The sequence below is a fragment of the Gekko japonicus genome, unplaced genomic scaffold, assembly GCF_001447785.1.
Source record: "Gekko japonicus isolate JY-2015 unplaced genomic scaffold, Gekko_japonicus_V1.1 scaffold311, whole genome shotgun sequence".
In the NCBI taxonomy this organism is placed as follows: domain Eukaryota; kingdom Metazoa; phylum Chordata; class Lepidosauria; order Squamata; family Gekkonidae; genus Gekko; species Gekko japonicus.
In genome coordinates, this window is record NW_015165244.1 from 258,483 (window position 1) to 272,142 (window position 13,660).

At 43.7% G+C, this 13,660-nt stretch overlaps 1 protein-coding gene across 5 annotated transcripts in view; it reads left to right on the forward strand.

Moving 5' to 3' along the window:
- Window positions 1–13,660, forward strand: part of BCKDHB (branched chain keto acid dehydrogenase E1, beta polypeptide) — an 88,266-nt gene that overhangs the window by 52,266 nt on the left and 22,340 nt on the right. For 2 of the 5 annotated variants that reach the window (XM_015410058.1, XM_015410056.1), the window contains exon 10: window positions 11,508–11,656. In XM_015410058.1, coding sequence (XP_015265544.1) covers window positions 11,508–11,648 — 141 coding nt within the window. In that variant the 3' untranslated portion in view covers window positions 11,649–11,656. Of the gene's footprint in view, window positions 1–11,507; window positions 12,860–13,660 lie in introns of those variants that run through there. The other 3 variants (XM_015410054.1, XM_015410057.1, XM_015410053.1) reach the window with 3 other exon arrangements.

Consider the following 13,660-nt stretch of genomic DNA (forward strand, 5'->3'; position numbering starts at 1 on the left):
AAAGATTTTTAGATTTATTTCATTTTTATTGTTTCTGCCATGGCTAAGTTTATTGATAAATAATATAAATTACCTAATACTGCATATAAATTGAGGAATATCCAGATATCTCTTCTATGAAGTATACTGCATCATAGACAATGCAAGAAAAAAATAGTTGAACAATTCATGCAAGTGGTATTCTGTGCATGTAACACGTACCATTATGCTTCTTTCAAAATATTGCTCCACGCAGTTCGGAGGTACCTAACATTTTGAACATTTTGCTTATAATTATCACCTTAATTCAAGGTGGAAGTCTTATAATTTATTGCAGCAGGGCCAACACCAGTGAAATCTGAAAGGAATACAAGAAGCAGCTTGCACATGTGAGAGTCCAAGGACAACTCATATGGTGGACTTGAAAAAATAAAATAATTTGAAAGCTCTGTGCTTTTATTGGAAAGCTAAAATATATGAATCCTAAAGTGTTTAAAGATTGGCTGCTCATCCACATACAGCCAAACTTGTACTGTTCTGTATTGTCACACAAAGGAGCTATCTGCAAGCCCAAGTTTCTACAATTAAATCCTGGAAGGCCCCTTGGGTGGCTAGCACTGAATGGTGTGTTACTAAAGAGAAGCTCGTAGTATCACATTTCATTTCATTTTAAAATGCCATAACTATAGTTGTGCATAAAACTTTCCCCTGCTGAAAGATTTGGTGTCAACATTCATACAGTTTCTGTCCTGTGCCATTGTTTATGAGGTTAGATTAAATTTAGAAGATACCCCATGATGTAAATTATCAAACATTTTAATATTCAGACTATACTATGGTACAAGCGCTAGTTTCTAAAATAATTGCTAGTCATTTTCATGGCAAATTTCTGCTTGATAAGTAAATTTGATGACTAACGCACGAGACGGGCAGAAATTTATGATTAACTGTAGCTTTACAAGAGTTAAATACTGCTAAGGTATTATGGACTTCACCATGTAGAAGACTTCTCTAACCTCTTAATTATAACTTTTGAATGAAGCAAGGCATCTTGGATGCTTTTATTTACTGCATGTGAAACAACTGCAAATTTTACTGTGACTTTTCAGTGCATTCCCAGCACTTCTGCTTATTTGAATTAGCTTTGTTTGTGGAGCTTATGTTGAAGCGGGCATGACTCTTCCACACTGCCACACACCCATCCGATCTGAATGCTGAGTTCCAAATTCTGTCTTCTGATTTGACCGTCTGATGTTGTAAGGTCTTTTTGCCTAGTGACCATTACAAGCAGTGTTCCCTGTAAGCTGAGTTAGTGTGAGCTAGCTCACAGTTTTTTAGCCTCTGCCTCACACATTTTGTCTTCGCTCAGGAAGGATGGCTCCAAAGCAAACTGATTTATGCAGTAGCCAAATTGCTCACTCACAACTTTTATAACAGTAACTCACAAAGTTGAATTTCTGCTCACAAGACTCCACAGCTTAGAGGGAGCATTGATTACAAGTATTCCTTTCAAAGACTGACAATTACTAATCTTCGACGTGGTCTCTGTGCTTCATACCCATGGGATCTAGCGTGCACGCACTGGATCGATCGGTGCTGTAGCAAGCTCTTTTCAACGGATTTTCGCGCCCAGTGTGGTACCTCTAGCTGAGGCAGAGTAGAAGGATACAAGCCATTTTTTAAAATAGTACTTTCTAAGATTAAGGCTGACAATGAGTTTTGCAAAACAGAGTTATTTTCAATTTTGGCTTCTTGTCTACATTTCTGTTTTTGTAGAAATACTTAACATAAATTAGTTTTCAGATTTTTTCAGTTTTAGTCCATCTACACTTATTTATTTATTTATGCAATTTTTATCCCTCTCTCTCCTGCAAACAAGCTCAGGGCGAGTTATAATATAAATATATACAATATAAAAACAATTCCATATAATTTAAGTAAAAAACTAAAACCCCACTTAAACTACCTGATGGCATACCATAGGGTGTGTGTAACTGTATCTCCAGAATGGGCCATCGAGATAGTGATTGAGCCCAGTCCCCCATTAATAATACAAGTTGGTATCATAATTAGCCTGGCTGGCTGGGAAAGGGGCTTGGTTGGAGCAAGAAAGGCCAGATGTAATGAGACACCCACCGCCTCAGCCAAAGACCTGGAGAACCAGCTCTGTTTTACTGGCCCTGTGGAATTCTAATAATTCCTACAGAGTCCTGAGCTCAGCTGGGAGTGTGTTCCACTAGGCTGGAGCCAGAGCCAAAAATGCTCTGGCTCTTGTTTAGGTTAGACTGATGTCCCTTGGGCTGGGGATTACCAATAGGTGTTGTTCAGCCGAGCATAAAGATCTTCAGGGAACATATTGGGAGAGACAATCCTGCAGATACGTTGGCCCCTGACCGCATAGGGCTTTAATGGTTAATGCCATAACCTTGAACTTAATCCAATATACAATTGGCAGCCAATGCAGCTGGCAAAGCACTGGCTGTATGGGCACCTGCACGGACATCCCAGACAGGAGGCATGTTGCTGTGTTTTGTACCAACCAGGTCAGATTCAAGGGCAGCCCTGCATAGAGCTAATTGCAGTAATCCAGTCTAGAGTCGACCATTGCAGGGATTACCATAGCCAAGTTGCAGGGGAGAGATATGGAACCAACTACCTGACCAAGTAAAGATGATAAAAGGCAGATCTGGCAGTATTTGTGACCTGGGCCTGCATTGAAGGTATACACTGGCCCCCAATTTGCTTACAGGCATAATTCAAATTGCTGGGGTTTGCCTTCAATTCCATATATGGTTTGGAGACAACTTCCCTGAAGGACCGTCTATTCCCATATGATCCCACTTAAACACTAAAGACATCTTTGGAGGCCCTGCTTCGGGTATACCTGCCTTCTGAGATGAGGTGAGTGGCAACCTGGGAGAGGGCCTTCTCGGTTGTGGTACCAAAAACTGTCCCAAGGAAGATCTGTCTGACCCCTTCTGTTGCTGTCTTCTGCCAGTGGTGAAGACTTCTGTTTTAATTTGGCATTCCCTCAGTGATTCCTGCATCCCGCCCATGTTTTCAATGTTGTGTCAGACTCCTGGTCAAGAGACTCCCAACAAGACTCTCTTTGACAGTGATTTGTTTATTGAGATATCAGCATGATTCAGGTTAGAACAGAACCGAGTCAGAACTGAGGTTTTTGGCAGTAATCTCTTTAGATATATACAGTTCAAATGTAAGCCCCCCCCCCCCCCTTCATCCAATTGTTTCACTTAGCCGTTCTGCCTAAGCTGTTAGATAATGGGACTGAGAAATTACAGGTGGCGTAGATGCTAAGACAGCGAGGCCAGCACAGAGTTTGCTTCAAGGTCGTCTCTGTGGAGAGGCATGTCTTGGGAGAGGCTATCGCTGCAATGGTGCCACTCTCATAGTCACACACACACCCCTCAGGGATTCCCCTTCCCCCCATAGCTATGGCAAACAAAGCAGAGTTTGACATTCTACCCCTCCCCAAGCCCATTCACCCTCCCGGCTTGAGGGGGTGCCGCTTATGAGAAGCGTGCACTAATTTTGCAGCATTGACATTCTTAGCTTCCACTCATTCATTATGACTCGGATCAAAGTCCTTCCATTTAATGAAAAAATACAGTTGGTCCCATTTAATTTTAGAATCTAGAATGTCCTCCACTTCTTGATGAGGGAGGAGGAGCTGGAGGAGGAGGTTTCCATTTCGAGGGTCTAGGATCTTTCTTCAGGAGACTAAAATAGAAAAATAGAAAACAGGGTGGACATGCTGTAAACCTTTGGGCAGTTCAACTTCAACAGTCACTTTATTAATGAGGTGCACAACTTTGAAAGGCCCCACATATTTCCACCCCAGTTTTTTCCCTGGTTGCAGTCCCTTCAGATTTCTTGTGGAAATATACACTGAGTCTCCTGGCTTTATTTCCCATTTGGGGCCCCTCCCTTTTGTCAGCATAATGCTTATAATCCTCTTTTGCTTTAGAGTTTGCTGGAGGTTTGAACACCCTTGGGTCACTTTAGTCCACCATGTCTGGGCATTCCTTGGCCTTGGGTCCTCGGGGTCCTAAGTGGGGAGCCCCCCTCGTATCTATGTACTGCTTTAAACAGGGACATGCCTATTGAGCTGTGCACCGAGTTGTTATAGCTGTACTCTGCAAACAGGAGCAGGTCTACCCAATCATTTTGCTGATGGTTTATAAAGGATCTCAAAAATTGTCCTAACGTTTGGTTTGTTCTCTCTGTTTGCCCATCGGTTTCTGGCAGTAAGCACTGTTTAGTCCCTGCTCCACCCCCAGCAGCTGTAATAACTCCTTCCAGAACCCGGCCACAAACTGTAAACCCCAATCTGAAATTATTTTGTGGGGCAAAGCATGGAGCCTGACTACGTGTTGCATGAACAGCTGGGCCAACTTCTGGGCAGTTGGCAACTGTTCACATGGAATAAAATGCACTTGTTTGGAAAACAGGTCAACCACCACCCAAATCACAGTTTGCTTATGGCTTGGGGGCAAGTCTGATAAAATCCATAGAGGTGACGGACCAAGGCTAGTCCGGAGTTTCTAGTGTCTGCAATAGTCCTGCGGGTTTCCTCACCTGTTCCTTGCTTATTAAGCATGTCTTGCAAGAGGCTACATACTTTGAAATGTCCCCCCTCATGTGGGGCCACCAGAATTATCTTTGAATAAGGTTCAGGGTTTTAAGATATCCAAAGTGTCCAGCCAGTTTGTTATCATGCCCCATTGAAAGAATTTTCACCCATAAGGATTCTGGAACAAACAGTTTATTTGGGTGGTACCAACAGCCATACTCTCTCTGTGTCAAAGTCCCTTCATTCTCAGTGTCTGCTTTATCAGCCTCTGTCAGAGCGGACTTGAATTTCTCAACCCAAGGCTCCATCCCTGAGGGAGGCCCTCCCTTCACCTGGCTGCGTGTCATCACCACCCCTCCTAACTGGGTGGGCGTGAACTATGGCATACGAAGCAGAGTTTGACATGTTGTTTGTATATTTCTGTATTTTAGTTGGCTGAGAGAGGGGAAACTAACAGAAGAGTGACTTTGGCCCCTGTCACACTGGGAGGAAAGGTGCGGCTGAAGTGCGGATTTTTTGAGCTGCATCAAAAGAGACACGCGGTGGTGGGATCAGACAGATCCCCCGAGCCGCCGCGCAGTTGCTCCCCGGCACAATCAGATGCCCGGGGGCCCTGCTGCGGATTTTCAGGTAAGTAGTAGTGTTTTGTAGGGTTTTTTTTAATCCGCATCTTCGGCCGGAAGAGACGGATTGGGGACGGGTGTGCACTACTTCCCAGATGTTGCTGTGGGATAGCGCCTGCTTGCTGCGCCCCCGATCCGTCCCTCTCACAGATCAAAGCCTCCCGTGTGCCCGGGGCCTAAGAGAATGTGTGGGCGAGAGGTGAGGAAGTAAAGGGAGAATGAATTGTATGCCTCCTCCCCGCAAGTTCCTTGTAGGTCCTGTTTTTTATATTCTAAATGAGGCTGTTCTGGGTTTTTGTGGAACATTGGACTAGAAAAAAATCTGGAAAGTTTTTCATTGCCCAAAATAGAGCATGATCTAACCAAGCATGTTTGTTTTGACTTATAAATAGAAAATAAATTTTAGAAGTACCCTATGTTAAACAGCAAAAAAACCCACAACCTGAACTATATTTGACCATGGAAAAATTCAAATGGGGTTTAAATGCTGCATTCAAATTAATTCAAAATTTTGCATAGAATTTCTTTTGATTAACACTTGTGAAATTGGAAGGCAGAATAGTATGTACGTCCTTTAAATAATTTAAGAAGAAACCTGAAGACACTGAAAAGTGATGATGCACTAGCATAACCAAAGAACTGTATATAATGTAGCTTGAATGTTGGTTGTCCACTCATTTATTTCAACAGAATTTAATTCTCTTCCATGGAAGAAACTGTGAAGCACCTTAGTTTCTGGGCACTCAGAAAACATAATTTGCATTCCTTGCTAGTTCCACATCATATTGATGATTATGTTGTATATTTTCCCATGTGAGAAGAGACATATAAAAAAGATTTTAGCTTTGAGTTTGATTTGAACTGTGCAACTTGATTTTTAAAGTTTAGATTATTATATGTATTTGTGGCTTTATTCCCTGCCCCTGTTTTCAGATCAATTAAATGTTTAGTCTCACACAGTTCTTAAGGAAAATCATTTTAAAAACAATGATAACTTTGAAACTGCCAAGCTTATCCAATATTGTGTTGGTAGTGGAATCTGTCCATTATTGTTAGTTCTTTGAAACAGTGAATTTTTAGCAATGGCATCTTTCTGCAGACAAATAAAGCACTGGAAAAATGTCTACATCTCTGTGCACCATATATTAGTTCCATGATATATTTTGTTTTCTGCCTGTCATGCTTTGGTTTTTAGCCTTCTAGAGTAATTGCTTTTTAAAAAGAACTCTCTGCTGCAGTTACCTATCTGAAATCTTTGCTGTAATGCAAAACTATTCATATCACTTGGTCTGTTAGGTTTCTCCTCAAACATTAGGTGGAAGTATTCATTCAGAAGAATGTGTTGTGTTCAGTACAGTGTATTTATTTTATAAATTCCTTTCTCACAGAGATTCAGGGTGGATTATGGAACAGAAAGTCAAGCAGTGTAACATCTAATAAACGGTGCAAAAAGTCTGCAATTACAAAATTAGAAAACAAGTGGAAGTAAAAATAAACCAAAGTGGAGACATATTGGAATGGTGACGTCATGTAGGCTTGGTGGGATGTGCTGTGACTGCATGAATAAACGACCTCAAAACTAGAACTGATCTGGATCAAGCCATGACCAGCTGCAGAGAAAAGATACTAAGTAGTCAGTTTCACTAGAAAATCCCAAGTTTAAGTTCTAGTTGAGCATGGTTATCTGGAGGACTATAAATATACTTGAGAGAGGTAAACCTCCCCATCCCAAAATTTTGCCTTTGCCGTATCCTACTGAACTACAGGAAGACTGAGAAATAGTCTACTAGTCTGTGCCTGTTCCCATGGGATGGAATTAAAACACCAAGAACAAACTCATCCTGCTTATGGCAAGATCAAATGAAAAGGCTGCCATCTCCCCTTCAATGCCAGTCACCACCTTCAACAGCCTACATTGAAGCCGAAGACTCCACCTCCGTCCACTTGGATCTATTGGTCAGATAATGAGAGAGGTTTTGGTTCCTTTAGACAGCACTGACATGGGCAGACCTTGTCCCAGTGGGACATTCTTCTGGCCAACCTTCATCTAGTTTTTCATGGGAATCTCAGTATGCACCCTGGTTCCCTTGGTGTCCTTCCCCATGGAGTCATTGGGACTCTCAAGCTACTTGACAATAGCCTCTGTGGACCATTCCTCCATCCACCATCAGAACCTTCCCTTGGTGTCGATAGGCATTCAAGGTCCTTCACCTATGTCTGATCAATATGAATCTGACCCCAAAGAACTGACCAGCTATGGATCTGACATCAACTCCAACACCCCTTCTATCAAACCTCCTGGTGACATCATAGGTTCCCAGTATCACCTACTGGGGGACCTGCAAATATACACTGAACAGCTGCTGTGTATGGCAAAGGCATTGGATCTCAATGTCATGTCATCACATCTGAAACCCGCTGACAAGTCCTATACACTGATACCATGGGACTGATTGCCTTCCCCGTGCTCCAGGGGTTCCTGGACATGGCCAAGAATGTGTGGACTAAGCCTGCATCCACACCTCCAGTTGCAAAGAAGCTAGACAACCTTTATAGAGTAAAAAATAATGGGTGTGAATTCCTCGTGCAACATCCCACAGCAAGCTCAATAACTGTGGAAATCTTGCACTCTAGGCAATGTGCGTGGTCCTATGCTTCACATCTGGACAAAGAGGGGTGTAAATTAGATGTCCTTGGCAAAAAAATCTGTGCATCAGGAGTGATGAGCCTGAGTGGGCAATTTTATGGCTGTTATGGGAAGGTATTAGAGGCTCCCGTGGGAGCGAATGAGCCAATATGTCGATATCCTCCCTAAGGACAAATAGGCTTTGGCCAAAGTGATTAACTCTGAAGGAATCTGTCTAGGTAAACAACAGCTAAACTCCTGAAGGCATGCCTTTAACTGTTTCTCCAGGGCCATGGCATCCAACAGTGTCCTGTGATGCCACTCATAGTTGAGATCATTTGCCCATCTACAGGCACCAAATCCAAGGTCAAGGACATGCCCTTCTAGGGCAAAGACTTGTCAGCAGCCAAACTGATTCTGCTCTAGAGCAGATGTGGAAGGACAAGCTGACAGCAAGATCTCTTGGCCTGACTGCCCCTCCAGCTTCCTCAGGCAAACTGAGGTACTTCCCACGGTATTCAGGTCAATTTTATAGGCCATACTGCTATCAGCCAGCCCAACAGCACTACCAGACCTATTGCCCTCCCTATCTGCAGGGCCCACAGAGCAGGAAGAATCAGCATAAGCATTGGGAGAAACCTCAGTCTAGTCCTCCTAGGGAGCAAACTGGGAAAAGGAAAGTCTTTTGTATGACTAACTGGTCTAATACGTTTTGACAACCGTTTGTCACATTTTGTTTCCAGTTGGTTGGTAATTACTGAAGACTGTTGGGTTATCTCTACAGTGTGTCATGGTTATTTTCTGGAATTCAACTCCCTGCCCTGATACAACCATCCCTGATCATTGTTCACCGACCCTCCACCATTACTCAAGGAGGAGGTCAGCCGATTGGCTAAGGGGGTTGTTAGACAGATTTTGCTAGCAGGTACCCAGGATGGGTTTTTCTCCAGATTCCTCCTCATAAAAGAAGAAGAAGAGGTTGGATTTATACCCTGCCCTTCACTACCCAAGGGAGTCTCAGAGCGGCTTACAAACTCCTTTCCCTTCCCCTCCCCACAACAGCTACCCTGTGAGGTAGATGGGGCTGAGAGAGCTCTGACAGAAGCTGCTCTTTTTCAAGAACAGCTCTGACAGAACTATGGCTTGCCCAAGGTCATCCAGCAGGTGCAGGTTGAGGAGTGGGGAATCAAACTCCCAGATTAGAGTCTGTGCACTTAACCACTACGCCAAACTGGCTCAGATACCAAACTGGCTCAGATACTCACAGAAGTGTGGAGGCTCCCACCCAATTTTAGATTTGAGAGTCTTGAGCAGATCCCTTAGGGTGGCCAAATTCAGGATGGTATCTCTACAGGACATACTCTTAACACTGGTGGTGTGGTTTCACATAGCTTTTCACAAGTCTTGCAGGAGGTTTCTCGGATCCCAGTGAGGGTCCTCCTGCTTTTGAGTACTGCATCCTACCATTCAGTCTGACAGTGGACCCCAGGTTGTTCTCTAAGTACATATCCTCAGTCATTGCTCATCTTAGATTGAAAGAATGTGTAGTGTATCCCTGCTTAGATGACTGGTTGTTTGTAGCACTATCCACATAAGAGTTACAGCCCTCAGTTGGTTTGGCAGTCCAAACTTTGACACATCTTGGCCTTTTAATTTTGAGATGTCTCATCTTAGTCCAAGGGACAAGTCTAGATGCTATCCAGGGAAACGTCTTTCTTCCACAGGTCACATACCACACTATTCAATCCCTGGTATCTTGCTTCATAGCCAACCATTTTCAGAGGGCAGTTGAATATTCAGAAGCTGCTAGGAATAATGGCTGCAGCTACTGTCACAGTACCCTATGCCAGGCTCAGGATGAGAGAACTACAAAATTGTTTCCTCAGAGTTTTTCGCATAAATGTGGACCCCTTCTGTCCCACAAACTCTCCATCCCTAGGAAGGTACTACAGTCCTTTCATTGGTGGGTCTCCAAGGCCAATCTAACCAAGGATATGGTTTTTGGGCCCTGGGAGCATGACATGCAGGTTTTCACTTATGCCTTCCTCATGGGGTTGGGGGTGCCCTGTGAAGGGTTTGCCATCAAAGGCCTGTGGTTGAACTGGGAATCGTCCCTTTACATTAACCTTTTGGGGATGAGAGCAATCAGATATGCCATTACATTTCTTTCAGAGCTCCTTCAAGGGAAGAAGGTCCTTGTAGACAATACAACAGCCATGTTTTACATAAACAGGACAGTATGGGATCTCTCTCTTTGCAAGGAGGCGTCTCAGATCTGGCTAGCAGCCATCAGTGTAGCATAAGAGGCTTCACTGCATACCTTCACAGGTCAGAATGGGGAAGTTTTGCCCCTTCTGTCACTTTAAAGTCAAAAGATCTGCATGTATCAATCACATACCTTTCCTCCAATAAGTAAGGAGTTATTTTATACATTGATCTTGCATCAACCCACATGTTTAATTCCCTGGGAAGTAGTTTGACAATGTTATTTACATATTTTGCTATCTCCTTCCTACTTGTGTTGTGTTATTCTGTTTCTTCCTCCCTTCCTGTCAGTCGTGGTCTGTTCCATTTTTTTTACTGTTTCTCTTTTTTGGGAGTCATACAGTCTCCTTTCTTTCTGTCTCCAATTTCATTAAATCTGTGCCATCTTAAAGCCAGGGAGCAGAGAGAAGCAGTCTTCTAGTGGTTTAACAGAAACCCCAGTACATAATGAATATTCAATTTTTTTTAAAAATTGATCCAGTCTCTCCTCCTACATTCTGTCCCAGATGTACCTTGAAAGAGAAGTGGAGATCTTATGGATACATCCATCAGTTTAATAATCACACATGGGAAAACATTTACCACATAAACAGATCAGATTCACACCTGAGGGTGAAAGTGTAAGGAAACTTAGTAAAACCTGTTTAGTTTTATAGATAAAATTATACAATAGTTTCTGGTTGGTTCTTAAGACTACAAAAAAGAAATGTACTTGTGCCATCAAGAACAATAAACTTTATGCTATATTTAACCAGTTTTGAAGGAAAATGATTACCATGTAACTGAGAAATTCTTAGTAACTGCTTGTTTTATTAATTTCAAATGTTGCTTCATCTTCTATACAGTTTTCAGCTTAAGTTTATGAAATTACATTTCCTTGATATGGAACATTTACAGGGTACAGTACTCATGTACTGTTTGATTTACACTTCTTGTTTGAATGTGTCATGAGAAATGTACACTCCATTGATACGTCTTGTTTAGTGCCAGTGTTTGTATATACTAAGTAATCTTGCAAACAATTTACTACAATTCAGATTTAAGAATAAGAATGTATGAATTGCCTTGCTGGGTCAGACCCAGCTCCATCTAGTCCAGCATTCTTTCTTCAGCAAAGGCCCAAACAGAACATGATGGCAGTAACCCATCCTTCTGCTTGACCTTTGCACCAGGTAACCAGAAAGGAGCATGTTTTGTTTTAGATATTACTGCTAATGGTCATTAGATCCGTTTTCCATTAAGCTGTCTAAACTTCTTGAAAAGTCATCTCATCTGATGGGTCCTGGTCATTCTTATGTTAACAAATATTGTTTGTTAACTGTGTGCTTAAAATACCAAGATGCTCAAATTTGAATAGTTCAGCAAGTATTAAAATGTGAAATATGTTATTTGAAAATGTCTCTTTTTTCCCCATTAACAGGAGGAGTGTTTCTTGAATCTAGAGGCTCCTATTTCAAGAGTCTGTGGTTATGATACTCCATTCCCTCACATTTTTGAACCATTCTATATCCCAGACAAATGGAAATGCTATGACTCTCTTCGGAAAATGATAAATTATTGATTAAACAGGTGAGGTATCTTATTGATGAAAGGGAATTTTTGGATGAAAGCTTAGCAACCCTATATAATTCTTGATTTTAAAAATCCCAGTAAGAATCATCATGTTTGCCATATTTCTCGTCTGTATGCAGGTAAAAATGGAAGGAGGCAAGTGGCTGTGAAATACATTTGTGCTCAGTGTACTAATCTAAATTGAACGATGCCCCAGAGCTATAAACTATTCATTGTCGGAGATAAAAGACTTCTTGGAGTGGATACTGATCCAGGCTTCCAGACAAAGGTTTGGATGCAGTGATCCACTCTTGCAAAAACACTGCAGATCTTTCCCACTTGCACCCTCATCCCAACAGTCCCTTCTGACCCTGTATAATTTGTTTCCTGGGATTGTGGCATTTGTACGTGGTAAATACCGTGTGGGTTGATGGGCTACAGTGTGTAGGAGGAAGGGGCAGGGCACCCTCTTTTTCAGCAGAGCTTCACTGAAGAGGAAGAGGCAGCTCCTTTAACAAAAGAGGCAGGAAAGGCAGTTTTTCTCTTTTTGCTTACAACTCACTGAGATGCCTGGCTATTTCTCCACCTAGGTCCCACAACACTGAGAATAAAATTGTGATTGGAAATAGCTGCTGGGAAAAGGGCAAAGCAGAAAAGATCTGACACCATCCATACCTTCTGCTGAGATGGTGTTGGCAAGAATTTCATTGTTGAAAAAAAGTTTTGCTGAGAGAAAGTGTGACTGGCCAGTAAACTTCATGGCTGAATGGGGATCTGAACCCAGGTCTACTAGTTTGTAAAATTGACAGTTGTATGCTAACTAATATGGATGAGGTAGAGACATTGGTAGATGTGCAGGATTTATCATCTATGCAGAAATATATTACTCTGGGTTTTTTTTTTTAAAAGCTCCCAACTCGGGAGAATTTTTCCAATCTGAGCAGATTGCAAGAATGAGTTAAAACCATTGAAAATAAGGAGAGGAAGGAAAATGGAATAGAAAGGTCCCAGACAGCCATTTGCCCATCACCATTCAACAAATAAAATTTTCTTCAAGTACAAGATTAGGTCCTTCCATAGTATCAAGCCTATGAAAATATTTCTGTGTAGCATTTAGGCTGGCTTTGTGGGGGTAAAGCTCTTTTCCTCAGCTGTATTGCTGAGTCTGGGAGTTGCATTTGCCATCCTTATACTAATACCCAAGTGGCCCCATCTGTGCGGATATCTAAATCCGCGTTCCCGGGCCACCTGGGGGGCAGGGAGATTTTTGGGCACACGTGGGGCGGTCCCCACGTGTGCACAAAAATCCGACCTGGAAAAAAAAATCTCGGAGGGATGTTTAAATCCCCCCGAAACTGGAAGAGCGTCCCCTGCACACGCGCAGGGAACGCTCTGCGAACGCCGCCGCCGTTTGAAAGGCGAGCGGCGAGCAGGGAGAGGGGGCCCCTCGCTTTGGAGCGAGGGGGGGGAGAGCAGGGCGGGCCGCCGCCCCACCGCCCCGCGGGGGCCAAAGGGAGAGGGAGGGAGGGGGAGGGAGAGGGGGAGGGGCCTCTCTCACCGCAGCCGCGCAGCATCCTGCAAAATGGAGCCTCGCCCGCAGAGCCTGGACACTGCCCCCTATATGGGGTGGTGGTGGCCTGGACCGCCCCCAGCAAGGAAGAGGGAGGAGGAGCCCGCCCACCCACCAGCCAGCGCCGAGAAGGGAGCCCAGGGCCGGGGGCGCCTCAGTTGGCCGGGGGGAGGGGGACCCGGACCGTCGCGGGCTGAGCGCGCTAGGGGGGCCTGCGTCGGGGAGGGGGCAGCAAGGGGGCTGCCGCCGGCCGGTAGTTCAAGCGAGGGCGGGAGAGGCGTTGCCCTGCTGCCTCAGCCCTGCCGCACGATTCCTGGCACCACCACGATCGCTCTGCCTCCCTCCCTCCCCCCCGCGAGTATCGCGGGTCCACCTCTTGTCTTCTTATAACTCCCCTCACCCACAAATCTTTTAAGTGATTACATAGGAAAGTGCCTACAGGTTCTCTGGCT